Source organism: Mobula birostris, chromosome 2 (assembly GCF_030028105.1).
Source record: "Mobula birostris isolate sMobBir1 chromosome 2, sMobBir1.hap1, whole genome shotgun sequence".
In the NCBI taxonomy this organism is placed as follows: domain Eukaryota; kingdom Metazoa; phylum Chordata; class Chondrichthyes; order Myliobatiformes; family Myliobatidae; genus Mobula; species Mobula birostris.
The window spans coordinates 142,795,245-142,814,882 of record NC_092371.1 but is presented as its reverse complement, the minus strand read 5'-3'; the positions used below and the strand labels follow the sequence as shown (position 1 = coordinate 142,814,882).

Below are 19,638 nucleotides of genomic sequence, written 5' to 3'. Positions count from 1 at the left end.
CACACACACACACACACACACCAAGACCATTCCGTACATTGATGCTGTTAAAAGGTCCTGCCATTAATTGTGTACTTTTCTTTTTCATTTGATCTCCCAAAGTGCAACACCTCAATTGCCCAGATTAAACTCCATCTGTCATTTCTCCACCATACCTGCAAATGATCAAAATCCCACAGTATCCTTCGGAAACCTTCTACACTATTTACCACACTAGTCTTTGTCATTTGCATACTTATTAACCTATCCATCTACATTTCATACAAGTCATTCATGCAAATTCCTGCAGAACACTTTCAATGGAAGCCTGGGTTTCCATGCAAATAGCACGTCATCACAGATTTTAAATAACTTTCTGCTTTACAATCTAAATTAAAGCTTAAATATTAGAACAAGCTTTGGATCTCCATAATGCTCACCTATTTTACACATGACACTAACAACCCATTCAATTCTCCAGACACAAGACACCTTTGAGAGTTTCCAGTTCAAATTTATGACATCTGAATTTCCAGAAACTTTGTTTACACCAGAGGTCCCCAACCACCAGACCACAGACCGGTACCGTGCTGCAAAGCATGTGCTACCGGGCCAGGAGGAAACGAAACGAGTCAGCTGCACTTTTCCTCATTCCCTGTCACACACTGTTGAACTTGAACAGAGGGTTGCCAACTGTCCCGTATTTGCCCGGACATCTCGTATATTGGGCTAAATTGGTTTGTCCCATACGGGACCGCCCTTGTCTCGTATTTCCCCCGCCAAGGTAGAGCGTTCCTGTGAAACCTTCCATACCGAAATGGCGTGAAGCGAAGAAGCAATTACCATTACTTTATAGGGAAAAACTTTTGAGCGTTCCCAGACCCAAAAAATAACCTAACAAATCATACCAAATAACACATAAAACCGAAAATAAATAACATTAACATATAGTAAAGGCAGGAATGATATGATAAATACACGGCCTATATAAAATAGAAATAATGTATGTACAGTATAGTAGGGAAGATGAAGGCAAAACCGATTTGTGGGGAAAAAATCGGCACGTACGCGCATGCGCACGTCACGCATGCACACACAGGTGCCCGCGCAAGGCTTCATGGTCATTGTAGTCTTTCCTGGGGTAAAGTGTCCCGGGATTTGACTGCTACTTTTTGTCCCTTATTTGGGAGTAAGAAAGTTGGTGACCCTAACTATAAAAGACATGTTGAGGTGAGTTTAACCCTACTTGAACACCCCCAGCCCCCCCCCACCCCGGGTCGGCCAGTCCGCAAGAATATTGTCAATACTAGACCGGTCCGCAGTGCAAAAAAGGAGAGGACCTCTGGTTTACACTACACTTCAATCCACTACTGCCACCTCAAGTCTCATTCCTGTCAAGATTTCAAACCTAGTTCAGTTTAGTAGGGTTTTTTCAGTTCTTTACCCCAAACCTAGTTCAGTTTACAAAAATACTGATGGAAAAGTTAGGATTACCAGATATACCCAGTGTTGCCACTGAACTAATTAAAAATCAAACACCCTATTCCAGCAGAACACTGGTAAACTTGCAAGTTTAAAAGAACAAGTTATAGACTTTTTTTTAAACTGATGGGGCTCCTTTCCAAAGAAACAAATGGGGAATTTCCTACCTTCTTCACCTAGATGCAATGTTTCTGCAGACAATGCAGCCACCAAATAGGAGAACCCTGCACCCTAGCTCACCCCATCAACATCGTTGGCTCCAATGCAGCGCGAGAGACAATACCCTCTCAACATTCCCAGACAACCTAAATCAGGGGTTCCCAACCTTTTTTGCACCACTGACTGGTTTAATATTGACAATATTCTTGCGGACCAGTCGACCGGGGGGGGTTCAAGTAGGGTTAAACTCACCTCAACATGTCTTTTATAGTTAGGGTCACCAACTTTCTTACTCCCAAATAAGGGACAAAAGTAGCAGTCAAATCCTAGGCACCTTACTCCAGGAAAGACTACCATGACCATGAAGCCTTACCCAGGCATCTGTGTGTGCATGCGTGAGATGTGCGCATGCGCGTATGTGCCGATTTTTTCCCCCACTAATCAGTTTTGCCTTTATTTTCCTGACTATACATACATCATTTCAACTTTATATAGGCTGTGCATTTATCATATCATTCCTGCTTTTACTATATGTTAGTGTTATTTATTTCCGGTTTTATGTATTATTTGGTATGATTTGTTAGCTTATTTTTTCGGTCTGGGAACGCTCAAAAATTTTTCCCATATAAATTAAGGGTAATTGCTTCTTCACTTTACTCCATTTTGGCACGAAAGGTTTCATAGGAATGTCTACCTTAGCGGGGAAAATACTGGACAAACCAATTTAGCCCAATATACGGGATGTCCCGGCAAATACGGGACAGTTGGCAACCCTATGTTCAAGTTCAACAGTGCGTGACAGGGAATGAGGAAAGGTGCAGCTGACTCGTATCATTTCCTCGCGGCCCGGTAGCACATGCTCTGCGGCCTGGTACCAGTCCGCAATCCGGTGGTTGGGAACTGCTGACCTAAATAATTGCTTTGGAAAATGAGAAGGAATATTATTAGAGGAAAAAAAATAATTGCCTTTAAAACTCCTCATATTTGCAATTTTGCATCATCCTTTTTATCTGCCAAGGTTCCATCTTTGATGTACAGGCCCCTTCCACACTCAAAAATGGCTCTGACTAGCCTAACGCAAACAACAGGAGTTCTGCAGATGCTGGAAATTCAAACAACACACATCAAAGTTGCCGGTGAACGCAGCAGGCCAGGCAGCATCTCTAGGAAGAGGTACAGTCGACGTTTCAGGCCGAGACTCTTCGTCAGGACTAACTGAAGGGAGAGTTAGTAAGGGATTTGAAAGTGGGAGGCGGAGGGGGAGATCCAAAATGATAGGAGAAGACAGGAGGGGGAGGGCTGGAGCCAAGAGCTGGACAGGTGATTGGCAAAGGGGATATGAGAGGATCATGGGACAGAAGGTCCGGGGTGAAAGACAAGGGGGGGAGGGAACCCAGAGGATGGGCAAGGGGTATGGTCAGAGGGACAGAGGGAGAAAAAGGAGAGTAAGAGAGATAAAGAATGTGTGTATAAAAATAAATAACGGATGGGGTACGGGGGGAGGTGGGGCATTAGCGGAAGTTAGAGAAGTCGATGTTCATGCCATCATGTTGGAGACTACCCAAACGGAATATAAGGTGTTGTTCCTCCAACCTGAGTATGGCTTCATCTTTACAGTAGAGGAGGCCGTGGATAGACATGTTAAGAATGGGAATGGAATGTGGAATTAAAATGTGTGGCCACTGGGAGATCCTGCTTTCTCTGGCGGACAGAGCATAGGTGTTCAGCAAAGCGGTCTCCCAGTCTGCCTCGGGTCTCACCAATATATAGAAAGCCACATTGGGAGCACCGGACGCAGTATATCACCCCAGCCGACTCACAGATGAAGACTGTCTGGGGCCCTGAATGGTGGTGAGAGAGGAAGTATAAGGGCAGGTGTAGCACTTGTTCCGCTTACAAGGATAAGTGCCAGGAGGGAGATCAGTGGGGAGGGATGGGAGGGACGAATGGACAAGGGAGTCGCGTAGGGAGCGATCCCTGCGGAAAGCAGAGAGGGGGGGACAGAGAGGACACGAGACTTGACATTCCATAGATTCAAAATACCAACACCCCTGTAACTGGAATTTTCCTGGATTTCCTCTCTCCCTTTCAATTCCCAATTTATGCAATCCCTGGAATACTAAAAGTAGCCTCTCCGGTTATGATTAAAGCAAAGTACCCACTTAATTCATCTACCTTCTCCTTGTTTTCCATTACTAATTTCCAAGGCTTTTTTTGTTCCTACCAAAAGTGATCAGCTCAAGATAAGCCTAATTGATTTTTCCTAAAGAAAGGTCTATTGATTAAGCTCTAGCATACAAAAGGGACAGAGCCAGTATTTAATGGGGTGGCCATATTGGAGCAGCCATTTTGAGAAGGGCTGTTTTAGGTCTAAGTGCAGAAGCTTTGGCAAAGAGGCTGAGCAGTGACAAGGTATGACGAGTCAAAGAAAGGTTTTTCCTTTTTCTTGAAATGTCTTTTTTTTTCTCCTTTACTTTTCTCTTACTCAATACTAACTTCAGAGGTAGAAATAACAGTCAGCAGAGGGATATGCTCCTCCTATGAGCTGTGGAAGATCAGAGGAAAGTCAGGTGTCGTTGATGACTACACTTTCAGGAAGTGTGTTCAACTACAGCTGCTCTCAGACCACATGGATCATTTGAAGCAGAAGCTGGATTCACTGACGAGCATGCAAGAGGCAGAGCATGTTACTGACTGAAATTTCAGGAATATGGTCAGACCTCAGGCTCTCCCAGAAAGACAGGTGACCACCATGAACGCTGGAATCCCTTGAGGTTATTTCCTTCTCTAACAAGTATACTGTTTTGGATACTTTTTTGCTGGGGAAGGGCGGTTGGCTTCCAAGGCAAGCAACAGCAGAACATCAGCAACCACAGCAGTGACTGTTGTACAGCAAAATAGGTCAAAGTCTAGGCAAGCAGTAATGATGGACGACACATTAGTCAAGAGCTCAAGGAGGTGTTTCTGTGACCACGAGCAAGGCTCCAATTTGAAGTGTTGCCTCCTTAGTGCCAGAGTCAAGGATGTCTCTAAATAGACACAGGACTTACTTAAAGGGAAGGGTGAGCAGCCAGCGGTCATGGTCTACACTGGTACCAATGATTCAGACAACCTGTAAGATAAAACGCTTCAAAGCAAATGCAGAGGGTTTGCAGAAAATTAAAGAGCAGGGCTTCCAGGGTTGTTACCACAAAATTACTACCTTTGTCATGAGCTAATGAGATTAGGAATACGTGTAATGGCCAATTCTAACAAACCAATTACCACTGCTGGCAACCTGTCATAGGTTTTTATCCTTGTATGACACACCCTCCAAACAATCCAATAATAATGTTTCAAAAAGTCAAAGAACTGCATTCAATCCTTTCTTAGCAATTAGGTGGCATAATTATGCATACTTCAGAATAGTTAAGTGAAATTAAGCAGTCAACAAAAGATATGATACCTGGCAGTCCCCAGAACCAAATTCCCTAAAGTTATAACAGGATAATGATCAAATGGGAAAGTGGGGGAAAGAATGGCTGATGGAATTTAAATCATACAAGAAATCATGCATTTTGAGAAGGTAACCTAAGGAGAACATACAATGAATGACAGGGCCCTAGGGAATATTGTTGAATAGAGAAATCGAGAGGTTCAAGTTCTCTGGAAGTGGCAACACGGGTAGACAAGGTGATAGAGTACTCCATCAGCTGAGGCACTGAGTACAGGAGCTCAGAGATCATTTTGCTTCTGTACATGACATTGGTTAGTCCTCACTCTGACAGCTGTCCGCCATTCTAGTCTCCATACTACAAGAAGGATATAATAAAGCTGCAGAGGGTGCAGAAAATATTGACAAAGTTGTTGCCTGGCTTGAATAAGGAGAGATTGGAGAGGCTGGGTCTGTGTTCTCCGGAGCAAAGATGGCCAAGAGGTGCAAAAGTCTTAGGCATTCTAGAGTTTTCATTTAATATACATTTTATTTTAGTTTATTTTTTTGTCTTCTGCTTTGCTGTGTCAGTACAAGAGTAAATTTTAGATTTCTAAACATTCAATTTCCAAAAAAATCATATGTTAGAGTATTTTTTGTATTCTGTTAAAGAAAGTAACATATTAAGCAATAGACATTGCAAATAAAAATTACTTTGTTACTTTTGTTTAATCATGCACTGGGCTAAGTACCTACAAAAAGGTGTTAATGATCAATGGTATCATGAGTTGAATGAACAAAACTGATTAACTGAAACAGAAACAAGTATAAAAGTAATCAAATTGGGTGAAAGGCATACAAAATAAAAGGTAAGTGTGTGGTAGATGTGACAGTTTACTCTTCAAATCATCAATTCTTACACCATGACAAGACTAAACATTGCAGCAAGACACAAGGTGGTCATCTTGCATCAGCAAGGTCTCTCCCAAGCAGAAATTTCACAGCAGACCAAAGTTTCAAGATGTGCTGTCCAAGCTCTTTTAAAGTAGCACAAAGAAACAATCAAGGATAAGGACCAGAAATACAGTGCTCGTCCACAGAAACAGGCGAGAGAAACATTAAACTGATGTCCCTCCTAAATCAGAAGTTATCCAGCACTGCTATTAGCTCTGAACTCACAGAAACCACTGGAACCCAAGTACATCCCTTCACAGTCCAGAGAAGCCTGGTCAGAAGTGATCTTCATGGAAGAGTTCCTGGCAAAAAGCCATTCCTCTGAAGTGGAAACAAAGCCACCTACCCACAAAAAGTGGGGTGCTGAACAATGGCAGGAATTGCTTGGGACTGACTAATCAACATTTGAAATTTTTGGCTCAAGCAGGAGGCAGTTTGTTCATAGAAGAGCTGGACAGTGTTAGATGGATGAGTGCTTGCAGCCAGTAGTGAAGTACAGTGGAGGTTCCCTGCAGGTTTGGGGCTGCATTTCTGCAAATGGAGTTGGTGATCTGGTCAGAATTAATGGAATCCTCAATGCTGAGAAGAACAAGCAGATTCCCAACCTTCACACAATACCATCCGATCGGTCTCAACTTCATTCTGCGACAGGACAATGACTCCAAACACACAGCCAAGATCATAAAGAACTCTCTTCAGAAAAACGAAGAACAAGAAGTTCTGCAACAGGTGTATGGCCTCCACAGAGCCCTGATCTCAACATCACTGAGGCTGGCTGGGATTACCTGAAGAGACAAAAGCAAGCACGACATCCAGGTCTACAAAAGAATTGTGCATGTTTTCCAAGATGCTTGGAACAAACTACCAGCCAATTTTCTTAAAACTGCATGACAGTGTACCTAAGAGAATTGATGCAATGTTAAAGGTATAGGGTAGTCACACCAAAAATTGATTTGATTTTGTTTGTTTTTACTGTTCACTGCTCTTTATGGTAAACATTTTGATATTTAGAAACTATTCATTTCATTATTTTTGAAAGCATCTTTACTTTACAGATTTTTTTTTTTTTACATGTGCCTTCGGACTTTTGCACAGCACTGTATAACATTACAGGAAGCAGAGATAAGGTGGATACCCAAAGTCTTTTTACAATGGTAAGTGTGTCTAAAACTAGAGGGTGTAAGTTTAAGGCAAGCAAGAGGAAGGAGGTTTAAAAGGGGGTTCAAGAGGATTTTTTTCCCCAAACAAAGTTGCTATCTGAAATGAGTTGTCACAGATGATGGTAGTGACAAAAACATTAACAACATTTAAGAGGCATCTGGAAAAATTATTAAGCCAGGCAAAGAGCGTTGGAATTAATGGAAGCAAGTGGGGTTAGTAAAACATTGTGGCCTATTTCTCTGCTGTACAACACTATAACTCTCCATAGGACCAACATTCACCTTGTTAACTTATGTCTTTTCAGAAACTTAGTATATGTTTCTGGATATCTTTGTGCTCTAATTTTTCATAATTATATATGTCTTTTTTTTTTGCAGAATTTAAACATAAAACAGAGGAGCAGAATTAGACCATTCAGCTCATCAAGTTTGCTCCATCATTCAATCATGGCTTTTTTATTTTCCATCTCAACCTCATTACCCTGCCTTCTCCTTGTAACCTTTGATGTCCTTGCTGAACAAGAGTCTATCAACATTTGTGTTAAATATACCCAACGACATGGCCTCCAGAGCCATCTGTGCCAATGAATTCTAGGCCTTTCAATATTTGGTAGGTTTCAATGAGATTCCCTCATTCTTCCAAAATCCAATGAGTACAGACACAGAGCCATCAAACACTCCTTGTACATTAACCCTTTCATTCCAGGGCTCATTCTCATAAATTTCCTCTGGGCACTTTCCAATGACAGCACATCCTTTCTTAGATATGAAGCTCTGAATACTCCAAATGCTGTCTTACCAACGTCTTAAGGCCTTAGTATTACGTCCTTGTTTTTATACTCTACACTTCCAGACACGAATGCTAACGTTGCAATAGCCTTCCTTACTACTAACTTTATGCACTAGGACTCCCAAGACCCTTTACAACACCAATGTCTGAATCTGTTCCTTGTTCAGAAAACAACCTAAGCCTTTATTCTTTTCATCAAAGTGCACAACTATACACTTTCTTACTGTATTTATCTGCCACTTCTTCGCCCATTCTACTAATCTGCTCAAATCCTTTTGCAGACTCCCTGCTTCCTCAGCACTACCTGCCCCTCCAACTATCTTTGTATCATCCACAAACTTGATCACAAAGCCATTATTTCCGTCATCCAGATAACTGACATAATACATGAAAGATAGTGGACTCAACAACAGCCCCTGCGGAACACCACTAGTCACCAGTAGCCAACAAGGAAAGAACCCATTTATTCCCACTCTTTGCCTTCTACCACTTAGCCAACCTTCTTGTCCATGCTAGTATTTTTCCTGTAAAGCCGTGGAAAGTTTGATTACACTTTGTCCATTCTTTTGACCTGCTATCTGTATTTGCACAAATCTTATGTGCTTGATACCATCTTGAATGTTTTTCAGTGAAATACAAATGGCCTGTTCTCCCTTGGATTTTTCTGTCCTTGGAAAGTAACTTTTTCTTTGCATTTGGAAGTATTCTGACCCTGAATACATATAAATGTACTTGTATACACGCACACAAAAACCATTTTTTCTACCATTGGTGAAATTTCAAACTCCAAGATAATGTAACTTCTCCAGATAGGTTCCTACTCACCCTTTGCACTGTAGTTTAACATATTTAATTCCTTCTTTCTCTATCTCAGCCCTATCATAAAACCTGCTTGTGTTTGTTAAATCAACCAGGAGTCCCATTTTCACCTAAAAAGAACATCAGAAACAGAAAAAGTGTAATTAGGTTAATTAGGCATTCCACAATTACTTGTAAATTGTAAACATTCTATAGAAATAACTAAACTTCTACCCAATATTAATAAAAAGAATGATTAAGTGTGCATCACTGTACTCTGGGAGAAAATTGTTTAAATGCAAGGCACAAAAAAGCTTCAGACAAACAAATTGACCCTCCCACAAATCCCTCCCTTCACCACATACACACCTTCTCATATTCCCTGTCAGCTGGCCTCCAGCCATATTGAATATCTGCCCACACTCCCAGATGATTTCCAACCACAGCACACATTAATCCATTTCCCCCAAGGCACACCATCCACATATTTGGTCACACTCCCACCACACTGCTTCCTCAGACATGGCTCCCAAGCCTTGCAATAAAGAACACTGAATCAGAATCAGGTATAATATCACTGGCATATATCGTGAAATTTGTTAACTTTGCAGCAGTACAATGCAATACGTAATAATAGAGACAAAAACTGAAATACAGTAAGTACGTCATATATTTAGTAGTTAAATAAAATAAATAGTGCAAAAAAAATTGAAATCAAAAAGTAGTGAGGTAGCGCTCATGGGTTCAATGTCCATTTGCGGGGTGGAGCTACAACGGCGCTCAACAATTCCTTCAAGCTCAGCTGCAGACACAGCTTAATTTCTTCCTTTGATGTCTCTCTTTGTCCTTTTCAGGGTGGATGGGGTTCTGTTGGAGACCTTGACCTGGAGTTACACTTAGATTTCAGTTCTTTGCAGTGGTGGGACCCGCTCCCGAGGGCTCATGACCAGCTGCTTTTTGAAATCTCAAGGACACAGTCCAGAAGACGAGCACACCTACGGTGTTCCAAGTCAAAGCCAGTGCTGCCAACTGAAGTGTCATGAGAGGAAACAGAACATCAGGAGCAGCGGATCAGCTGTCAAAGGCTCTGCACTCAGCAAATTGCTGTCTGTCTGTGTGTGTGTCTCTCTCTCTCTCTCTCTCTCTCTCTCTCTCTCCCCCCCCCCCCCAGTCTCCCCCCCCCCCTCTCACTGGTGCAATAGAGTTTGTTGCCGATTCTCGAGTTGGAGAACGCAGAAAAAAGCAGCACGACAGACTTTATCATCACAAATCAGTAAGTTATTTCGTTATGTCTCCCCTCTCACTGTGAAAAGGGGACACTTCTCTCTCCCTTTATTCTGTGGTTTTTCTAATTGTGAGATGAAGAATTAGTTTTTCTTGTACTGCAGATCATGGTCTCTCTTAGGGGCTTTGCTATTGCTGACTTTGTGGCTGCAGGATGCTGATGCTTTTTTTTGCGGATGTGGGTGGGGGTCAGGGAGAGTCATTGCTTTGCTACTGCTTGTGCATGGGAGGGGTGAGTAGGGGGGCTTTGGCATTCTAACATTTTGAGACACTTCTGTTTTCATGGATGTCTGTGAAGAACAAGAATGTCTGGATGTATGTCGCATATACTTCTCTGATATTAAATGGAACTATTGAGGGGAAGACACCCTCCTGAATCGCTGTGTGTGTGCCTTCAGGCTTCCGTACCTCCTTCCTGATGGTAACAACGAGAAGAGGGCATGTTCTGGCTGCTGGGGGTCCTTGATGATGGAAGCTACTTTCCTGAGTCATAGCTCCTTGAAGATACCTTGGATACTATGGAGGCTGACACCCATGATGAAGCTAAGTAATTTTACAACTCTCTGCAGCTTGCTACAATCGTATGCAGTAGCCTCCCCATTCCAAATAGTGAAGCAGTCAGTCAAAATGTTCTCAACCTGTATCTTACCATGTAGACGATAAACTTGATGACATACTGTATATTTAGTTACTTACCTTCAAACTCTTTAGATAATTTGAAAGCATACTCGGATGGAATCGATTCTCTTCAGGAACATAATCATCATATCTTGATCCCAACATAGTTTTCAAAGGTAAAAATTTTCCTGAAAAACAATTATAGAAAACCAAAGTCATTTGGTCTATGAAGTTGACACACTGAATCACATACTTGATCAGAACGAGGACAAATTATTTAATGGCCATTTCTTTTCCCCTAAAATTTTGTTTGTGATTGGAAACCTCAGATTACTAACATTTTAGCTACATCCAACCTACTATTATTTTCTTCTACCAATTGTCAATGACCTTCACTGGTCTCCGATCACACAACCTCTACCAACCAAAGCTCTCAATTATTATTCCAACAAAACACACACCATCTCCTAGTCCTGCATCTGGTCCTCCTTTTCTCAGATGTTTTAGTAAAAAAGATTAGTTGTATTTGTCACGTGTACATTAAAACATCAGTGAAACAACTGGCAAAAAAATCAAAGGTGGTGATGAATCAGCATATGGGAGGGAGACTGAAAATCTGGCTGAGTGGTGCCACAATAACCCAATGTCAGTGGTGACAACTCAATGTCAGCAAGACCAAGGAGCTGATTGTTGACTCCAGAAGGAAACCAGAGGTCCATAAGTCAGTCTTTATTGGAGGATCAGAGGTGGAGAAGGTCAGCAACTTTAAATTCTTCAGGTTTCTTACTTCACTAAATGTTGTCACAAGAAAGCAGCATCCATGATCAGGTAACCCCACCACCCAGGAAATGCTCCCTTCTCACCGCTGCCATCAAGAAGATACAAGAGCCTCAGCACTCACATCACTAGGATCAGGAACAGTTATTAAACCTTAACCATCAGTCTCTTGAACCAAACGGGATAACTTCACTTGCCCCAGCATTGAAATGTTCCCACAACCTATGGACTCACTTTCAAGGACTTTTCATCTCATGTTCTCAATACTTATTGCTTTTATATTTATCATTTCTTTCTTTTTGTATTTGCAGTTTGTTGTCTTTTGCACATTGACTGACCACCCAAATTGGTGCTGTCTTTCAATGATTCTATTATGGTTATTATTCTAGTATGGATTTATTGAGTATGCCCAGATCATCTACTCCACAGGTCTAGTGAACTTGTTAGAAATGTCATCTGTTCATACATCACAGAAACAGGTGCTTTGACCCAATGTGCCATCAATTACCTTTCAATATTTTCATTTTGCAGAATTGGGACAGCTTTTTATGCTTGGTGCTTTAAATACTCAGCTAAAAAGTTATTTTCACCATCGCTCAGCAGAGCATTCCAGATTTCATACACCCCCAATTGGAGAAAATCCATCCTCAAATCCTTCCCAACTCTCCTATCCCTTACCTTAAAGCCAGAGCCTCCCGGTCAAAGGCACTTAAGGGGTAAAGTCAGTCTCAGTATCTAGCCTATTAATTCCCCAGCATCCTTAATCACCATATTCGTCAATCAGATTCATCTTAAACTTCTCGACATGAAGAAAAACAAACCCATTCTATACAATCTCCTCTGCACCCTCTAAAGTGCAGTCAAATCCTTCCAATAGATTGATGACCAAAACGAGGCTTTATGGGCACAACTGAGGAATAAGAAAGCTATAACCATGTTAATGTATTATAGACCATCCAATAGTCCACGGGATTTAGAGCAGCAAATTTACAGAGAGATTGCAGGCTGTTGCAAGAAACAAGAGTAGTGATAATTGATCATTTTAACTTTCCACATATTGACTGAGATTCCCATACTGTAAAAGGGCTAGATGGAAAAGAATTTGTCAGATGTGTTCTGGAAAGTTTCCTTAATCAGTATATATAAAGTCCCAACTAGAGAGAATACAATACTAGATTTCCTATCAGGGAGTGAGACAGGGCAGGTGACAGAAGTTTGTGTAGGGCGACACATTGTATTGAGTGATCCTAATGCCATTAACTTCAAGATAATTATGGAAAAAGATAGGTTTGGTCCACAGGTTGAGATTCTGAATTGGAGAAAGGTCAATTTGGATGATATCAGAAAGGATCTGGCAACTGTGGATTGGGATAGGTTGTTCTCTGGCAAAGGTGTACTTGGTAAATTAGAGGCCTTCAGAAGTGAAATTTTGAGAGTACAGAGTTTGTAATGTTCCTGCCAGAATAAAAGACAAGGATTACAGATTAATGCAGGGATTCCCAACGTTTTTTATGCCATTGACCCCTACCACTAACCTAGGGGTTTGGGGACCCCAGGTTGGGAACCCCTGAGTTAATGGAACCTTGGTTTTCAAAGTCCTAGTTAAGAAAAAGGAGATGCATAGTAGGAATAGGCAGGCAGGAACAAATGAAATACCTGAAGAGTATAAGAAATGCAAGAGAACACTTAAGAAGGAAATCAGGAGGGCGAAAAGAAGACACAAGGTTATTTGGTGCTGTTTTCTGTCTTGATGCAAATTAGGGTGGATAAATCACAAGGGTCTGACAAAGTGTTCCCTCAGACCTTGTGGGAGGCTGGTGCAGGAATTGCGGGGGTACTAGCAGAGATATTTAAAACATCGTTAGCCATAGGTGAGGAGCCGGAGGATTAAACAATAGCTTATGTTCCATTGTTTAAGAAAGGCTCTAAAAATAAGCCAGGGATTTATTGACAGTGAGCCTTACATCAGTAGTGAGAAAGTTACTGTAAGGTATTTGGATGGAAAGGGACAGATCAGAGATAGTCAATATGACTTTGTGCATGGCAGGTCGTGTCTAAACAATCTTACAGTTTTTCATGGAAGATACCAGGAAAGTTGATGAAGGGAAGGCAGTGGGTGTTATCTACATGGACTTTAGCAAGGTTTTTGATAGGGTCCCATGTGGAAGGTTGGTCAAGAAGATTCAGTTGTTTGGCATTCCAGATGTGGTAGTAAATTGGTTTAGGCACTGGCTTCACAGAAGAAGCCAGAGAGTGGCTGTAGATGGTGCCTCTCTGACTGGAGACCTGTGACTAGTAGTGCGCTGTAGGGATCAGTGCTAGATCTGTTGTTTGTTATCTGCATGACAATATGATAATCTGGATCAGTAAATTTGGGGATGACACCAATATTGGGGTGTACTGAATAGTGAGCAAGACCAATGCTTGTAGCGGGATCTGGAAAATTGAGCTGAAAAGTGGCAAATGGAATTTAATGCAGACAAATGTGAGGTGTTGCACTTTGGGTAGAACAAACAGGGTAGGTCTTACACAGTGAGCAGTAGGGCAGTGAACAGTACAATAGAACAGAGGGATCCCGGAATACAGATCCATAACTCATTGAAAATGGCATCACAGGTAAATAGGGTCATAAAGAAAGCTTTTGGCACATCAGCCTTCATAAGTCAATGTATTGAGGGACAGTGTTGGGATGTTATATTGAAATTGTATAAGACACTGGTGAGGCTTGATTTGGAGAATTGTGTGCAATTTTGGTCATCTACCAAGAGGAAAAATGTAAACAAGGTTGAAAGAGTGCAGAGAACATTTACAAGAATGTTGCCAGGACTTGAGAATCTCAGTTATAGGGAAAGGTTGACTAAGTTAGGACTTTATTCCTTAAAATGTAGAAGATTAACGGGAGATACGAACGCGAGGTATACAAAAATTATGAGGGGTATAGATAGGGTAAATGCAAGCAAGCTTTTTCCATTGAGGTTGGGTGAAACTACAACTAGAGGTCATAGGCTAAAGGTGAAAGGTGAAATGCTTAAGGGGAACATAAGGGGGAACTACTTCACTCAGAGGGTGACAAGAGTGTGGAACGAGCTGCTAGCACAAGTGGAGGATGAAGGAGCAGATTTCAACATTTACAAGAAATTTAGACAGGTACATGGATAAGAAGAGGTTTGGAGGGCGATGGTTCAGGTGCATAGCCCGGGTGCTATGATGGGACGAGGCACATGAATGGTTCAGCACTGAATCCATGGCCCAAGGCCATCTGTAGTGTTCTACAACTCTATGACAGCAACTACTATTCCAGCTATAGCCTAACAAAAGTTACCTTGCTTACTACAGCCACCTTGCTTTCATACTCTATGCCTTAGCTAATGAAGGCAAGTATCTTTCATAAGCATCTTGTCTGCCTGTCCTGCTGCCACCACAGATGCTTGGACAAAGGCCTCTCTGTTCCTCAGTACTTCTGGTGGTTTTCCCAAAATACCTCTTTTATTTCTCTGCTCATCTTATGAGTTCATCAATATTGTTCCATTAAAAAAAAGTGACAATCCTTACTCTCAACAGTACCACCAATCCACGTGTACATATTTTGGGAACCTTCTATGTGCACATCAAGATCATTATTACTGTATGTAACAAAATAGCAAGGGCCTAAATTAACTGTCTAATTATCCACTAACATTCACAGATCTTCAATCTGATCCATTTTCTTTATGTCTTGGGCAGTTCCTCTAAGTTGAGGATTATTTGATTCTCTACAAATTCTGAACTGGCTGTTGAGGCGAATGCAGGATTGAGACTGTGCTGCAGATGGGGAAGGAAGTACTTGAAGGAGTTAGGTACATTGGAGATTTTGTGCTGCTTCTACCATTAATGTTAGTACTCTGCATGTCCCCACAGATGAGTTGCTTCATGTTCTTTCTCCATTTTGCATTAGAGTCTGTATGGAAATACGCCTTTTCGCCACCAGGTCCACACCAATATCAAACACCCATTTACATTAATTCTACACCAAAACCATTTTTACTTCTCATGTTCCCAAAACCTCTCCCTAAAGTGCAAGAATAATTTATAGTGTTCAACTAACCTATCATTTGCATATTTTTGGTAGGTGGGGCTCATCACCAACTATGAGGTGACCTACAGAGAGGAGGGAGAAGAGCTTAAGACCTGGTGCCAGATAAATAACTTCTTTCTCAATGTCAGCAAGACAAAGGAGATGGTTATCGACTTCAGAACTCGCACTCACACCCCTTTACATCGGCGGCACAGTAATGGAAACTGCAAAGTTTCAAACTTCTGGAGTACACATCTCCTATAACCTCCCATGGTCATAGAATAGATTCCCACACAATTAAGAAAACCCACCAACACCTCTACTTTCTGAGGAGGCTGAAGAAAGCTGGACTATGTACATCAATATTAACACCCTTCTGTAGATGCACACTAGACAGTGTCCTAACATGCTGCATCTCTGCATGGTACAGAAACTGCACTGCTGTGGACAGGAAGGCTCAACAATAGGTAGTCAAAACTGCCCAACGCAACACAAGCATCAGCCTACCTACCATCAAGGACACAGATACAGAAAAAAGGCCAGCAACATCATGAAGTATCTCACCCAACCTGCTCAAGGACTGAGGAAGCAATGTAGCATCCACACCAGGACCATCTGATTCAAAAACAGTTACTTTCCCAAGCACTAACGCTAATCAGCACCTCCAACAACTAACCCACCTTTCCACACACCCCACCACCACTACTTTATCATTTCCTTTCAGAGTCAGCTATGTACAGATACTCATGTACTTTATATTTTATTGTCGCCAAACAAGTGATACTAGAACGTACAATCATCACAGTGATATTTGATTCTGCGCTTCCTGCTCCCTGGAGTACAAGTTGATAGTAAATATTAAAAATTTAAATTATAAATCATAAATAGAAAATAGAAAATGGAAAGTAAGGTAGTGCAAAAAAACCGAGAGGCAGGTCCGGATATTTGGAGGGTATGGCCCAGATCTGGGTCAGGATCCATTCAGCAGTCTTATCACAGTTGGAAAGAAGCTGTTCCCAAATCTGGCCATACGAGTCTTCAAGCTCCTGAGCCTTCTCCCGGAGGGAAGAAGGACGAAAAGTGTGTTGGCTGGATGGGTGGTGTCCTTGATTATCCTGGCAGCACTGCTCCGACAGCGTGCGGTGTAAAGTGAGACCAAGGACGGAAGATTGGTTTGTGTGATATGCTGGGCTGTGTTCACGATCTTCTGCAGCTTCTTCCGGTCTTGGACAAGACAACTTCCGTACCAGGTTGTGATGCACCCTAGAAGAATGCTTTCTACGGTGCATCTATAAAAATTAGTGAGGGTTTTAGGGGACAGGCCAAATTTCTTCAGCTTTCTCAGGAAGTGCTTAGTGTCAAGTTATGTACATACAGTAAGTGTACAAGCTATCTTATGTATTTATATTTTTTTATTATTGTTTTCTTTATCTTACTGTTTTTTTATGTTGCATTGGATCTGGAATTACAATTATTCCGTTCCCCTTTACACTTGTGCACTGGAAATGACACGAGACAGTCTTGAATTTTGAAATGGAAGTACCTGAAGGGATGAAACCCACCTGGTCACAAGGGGAACAGGCACAGGACTAAATTTGAATTACCGAAACTTGCGAGGCAGCAACTCTACTAGCAGTACAACTGTGCCATGCAGTAATCAAAGGGGTAAAATACCCATTACAGAACAGAAGAATAAAACCGCTTAAAACAATATTTGGGGGTTACCAGCTACAAAAGTTTGGTTAGCAATTCAGGTTTTCTAAGAATTCTAAGAAAATATCAGCAAGACTTACAATGACTTCAATAGGTGTGAACCTTCAGTATTAGTTAATCACAGAATAAACTAAACCACAAGAGATAAACAACAATAAATACACTGGCTATCTGGTTCAACACACACATAATGCTGGAGGAACTCCGTCACCATCCATAGAGAGGAATAAACAGTCAAGGTGGAACTGGTGGTGGTAGAAACCAGAATAAGATGGGGAGGAGGGAAAGCAGTATAAACTGGCAGGTGATAGGTAAAATCAAGTGAGGGGTAAGGTGGGTGGAGGAGGCGGGGGGGTAGGTGAAGTAAGAAACTAGGAGGTTGTAAGAAGCTATCTGGTTGTAGTGAGATAAGGAACAATGGACCCAAACTAAAATGTTTCTGAGGGAAACCAAGGTTTCAACAGCCAGTTGTTATCATGGTAATAAACAATAAACAGAAAGCCTAGATTAAGACAATCATGAGATGAGATTGCATCCAGGGTCCCCTCCTCTACTTCCTTTACACCACAACTGTGCTGCCACACAGCTCTAATCCGCTGATCAAATTCACAGATGACACAACATTGATGGGCCTTATTTCTAGCAGTGATGAGACAGCCTACAGAGGAGAGGTTGACACCCTGACACAGTGGTGCCAAGATAACAACCTCTCTCTCAATGTCCAAAAATCAAAAGAACTGACGGTGGATTACAGGAGGAATGAAGACAGGCTCGGCCCAATCAACATCAATGGTCTGCAGTCGAGAGTGAGTAGTTTCAAATTCCTTGGTATACACATCACCGAAGATCTCACCTGGCCTGTACACACTGGCAAAAAAAGCACAACAGCATCTCTTCCACCTCAGGCAACTGAGCTCCCAAATCCTCAAGACCTTCTACAGGGGCACCATTGAGAGCATCCTAACTAGTTGTATCATCACCTGGTACGGGAAATGCACCAACCTTGATCACTGGGCACTGTAGAGAGTGATTCACGACAGCCCAGCGCATCTGTGGACATGAACTTCCCTCCATGGAGGACAATTACAGCAGCAGGAGTAGAAAGGCGGCCTGGAAGATCATCAGGGACACCAGTCACCCCAACCATAGACTTTTTCAACTGCTTCTGTTTGGCAAATGGTACTGCAGCATTAAAGCTAGGACCAACAGGCTACGGTACTGTTCCTTTCTACTAGCCATTAGACTTATAAATTCACGTCTGTACATTGCAACAGAGTCATAGTGCAACGATTCTTACTCCCTCACATTGTGGGATGGATGTAAGATTTAAATAAATGCAAATTCAAATTGAAACCCCATGGGAGATGTGAGGTTCTTGTTTGAATCATCAGAAGAATTCCCTGGAATATCATGAGAACCTGGAAGAACAATGAAAAACTACTGTCAACTCAAAGTAGGAAGCCAGAGTCTAGGACTTGAAACCAAAGGGAAATCACAAATTTGAGACCGATGAGCTTATGTCTTGACAGGTAGTATATGGTGCAGGTTATGAAAGTTTGTTCTTTGGTCTCTGAAAATAATTGTTTAAATAACACTAAATATCGCTTTCAACAAATGACAATAGTATGTTCCTAATATGTAATAGGTACAACACCCATTCCAGTCATCAGGGATGTAATAACCCTAACCCATCCTCCCCCAACAAGATCTTAGGAATATCTTCTAATCATTTCCTTTATCCACCTCAACCTCTTCTCATGATGGCCATTGCAGACAATGTAGCCTACCCATCTGAGCCCCAGTGCTGGAAAAATGACCTGGGAGATGACATTGACACTTATCCTGCCAGCAGATTTGGAGAATTCTGTGGCAAAAACATTGGTTGTACTGATCCTTCAGGAGGTGAGGCAGGTATAAATGGTGCCTTAGTAAATCATGACCTGTTTGCGATTTTGATCTTCATACATGCATTGCTCCACCTTCAGATGGCCGAAGGCTATACTATATGACTGAATACACAACAAGTTTCATGTGATGTCTATCTTCATTGGGACATGGCTGCAGACATAGAAACATCCAAATCCTTTCCAGTGCAGTACAGAGGCCAAAATAGTACAGGTGTCCTCCGCTTTTCGAACGTTCGCTTTACAAAACCTCACTGTTATGAAAGACCTACATTAGTTCCCTGTTTTCACTAACAGAAGGTGTTTTCACTGTTACGAAAAAGCAGCGTGCGCCCCGAGCAGCCGCTCTCCCCCAGATTCGGAACTGCATTCTAGCCGGCATTACTTAAACACGTGCCTGTGAGCAGCCGTTAGCAAGATGAGTTCTAAGGCATCGGAAAAGCCTGAAAGAGCTCGTAAGGGTGTTACATCTATCGTAAAACTAGACATAATTAAGCGTTTCGATCGTGGTGAACGAAGTAAGGACAAAGTGAGTTTGGCTTGTGAAAGTTGAC

The 19,638-nt window shown here is 41.9% G+C and overlaps 1 protein-coding gene across 4 annotated transcripts in view; it reads right to left on the bottom strand.

The window, feature by feature from the left end:
* rngtt (RNA guanylyltransferase and 5'-phosphatase) overlaps positions 1-19,638 on the bottom strand; it is a 384,142-nt gene that overhangs the window by 345,017 nt on the left and 19,487 nt on the right. For all 4 annotated transcript variants that reach the window (XM_072249966.1, XM_072249979.1, XM_072249970.1 and 1 more), the window contains exons 2-3: positions 10,715-10,824; positions 8,762-8,865 (exon numbers count right to left, since the gene is read on the bottom strand). In XM_072249966.1, coding sequence (XP_072106067.1) covers positions 8,762-8,865; positions 10,715-10,824 — 214 coding nt within the window. The remainder of the gene's footprint in view (positions 1-8,761; positions 8,866-10,714; positions 10,825-19,638) is intronic.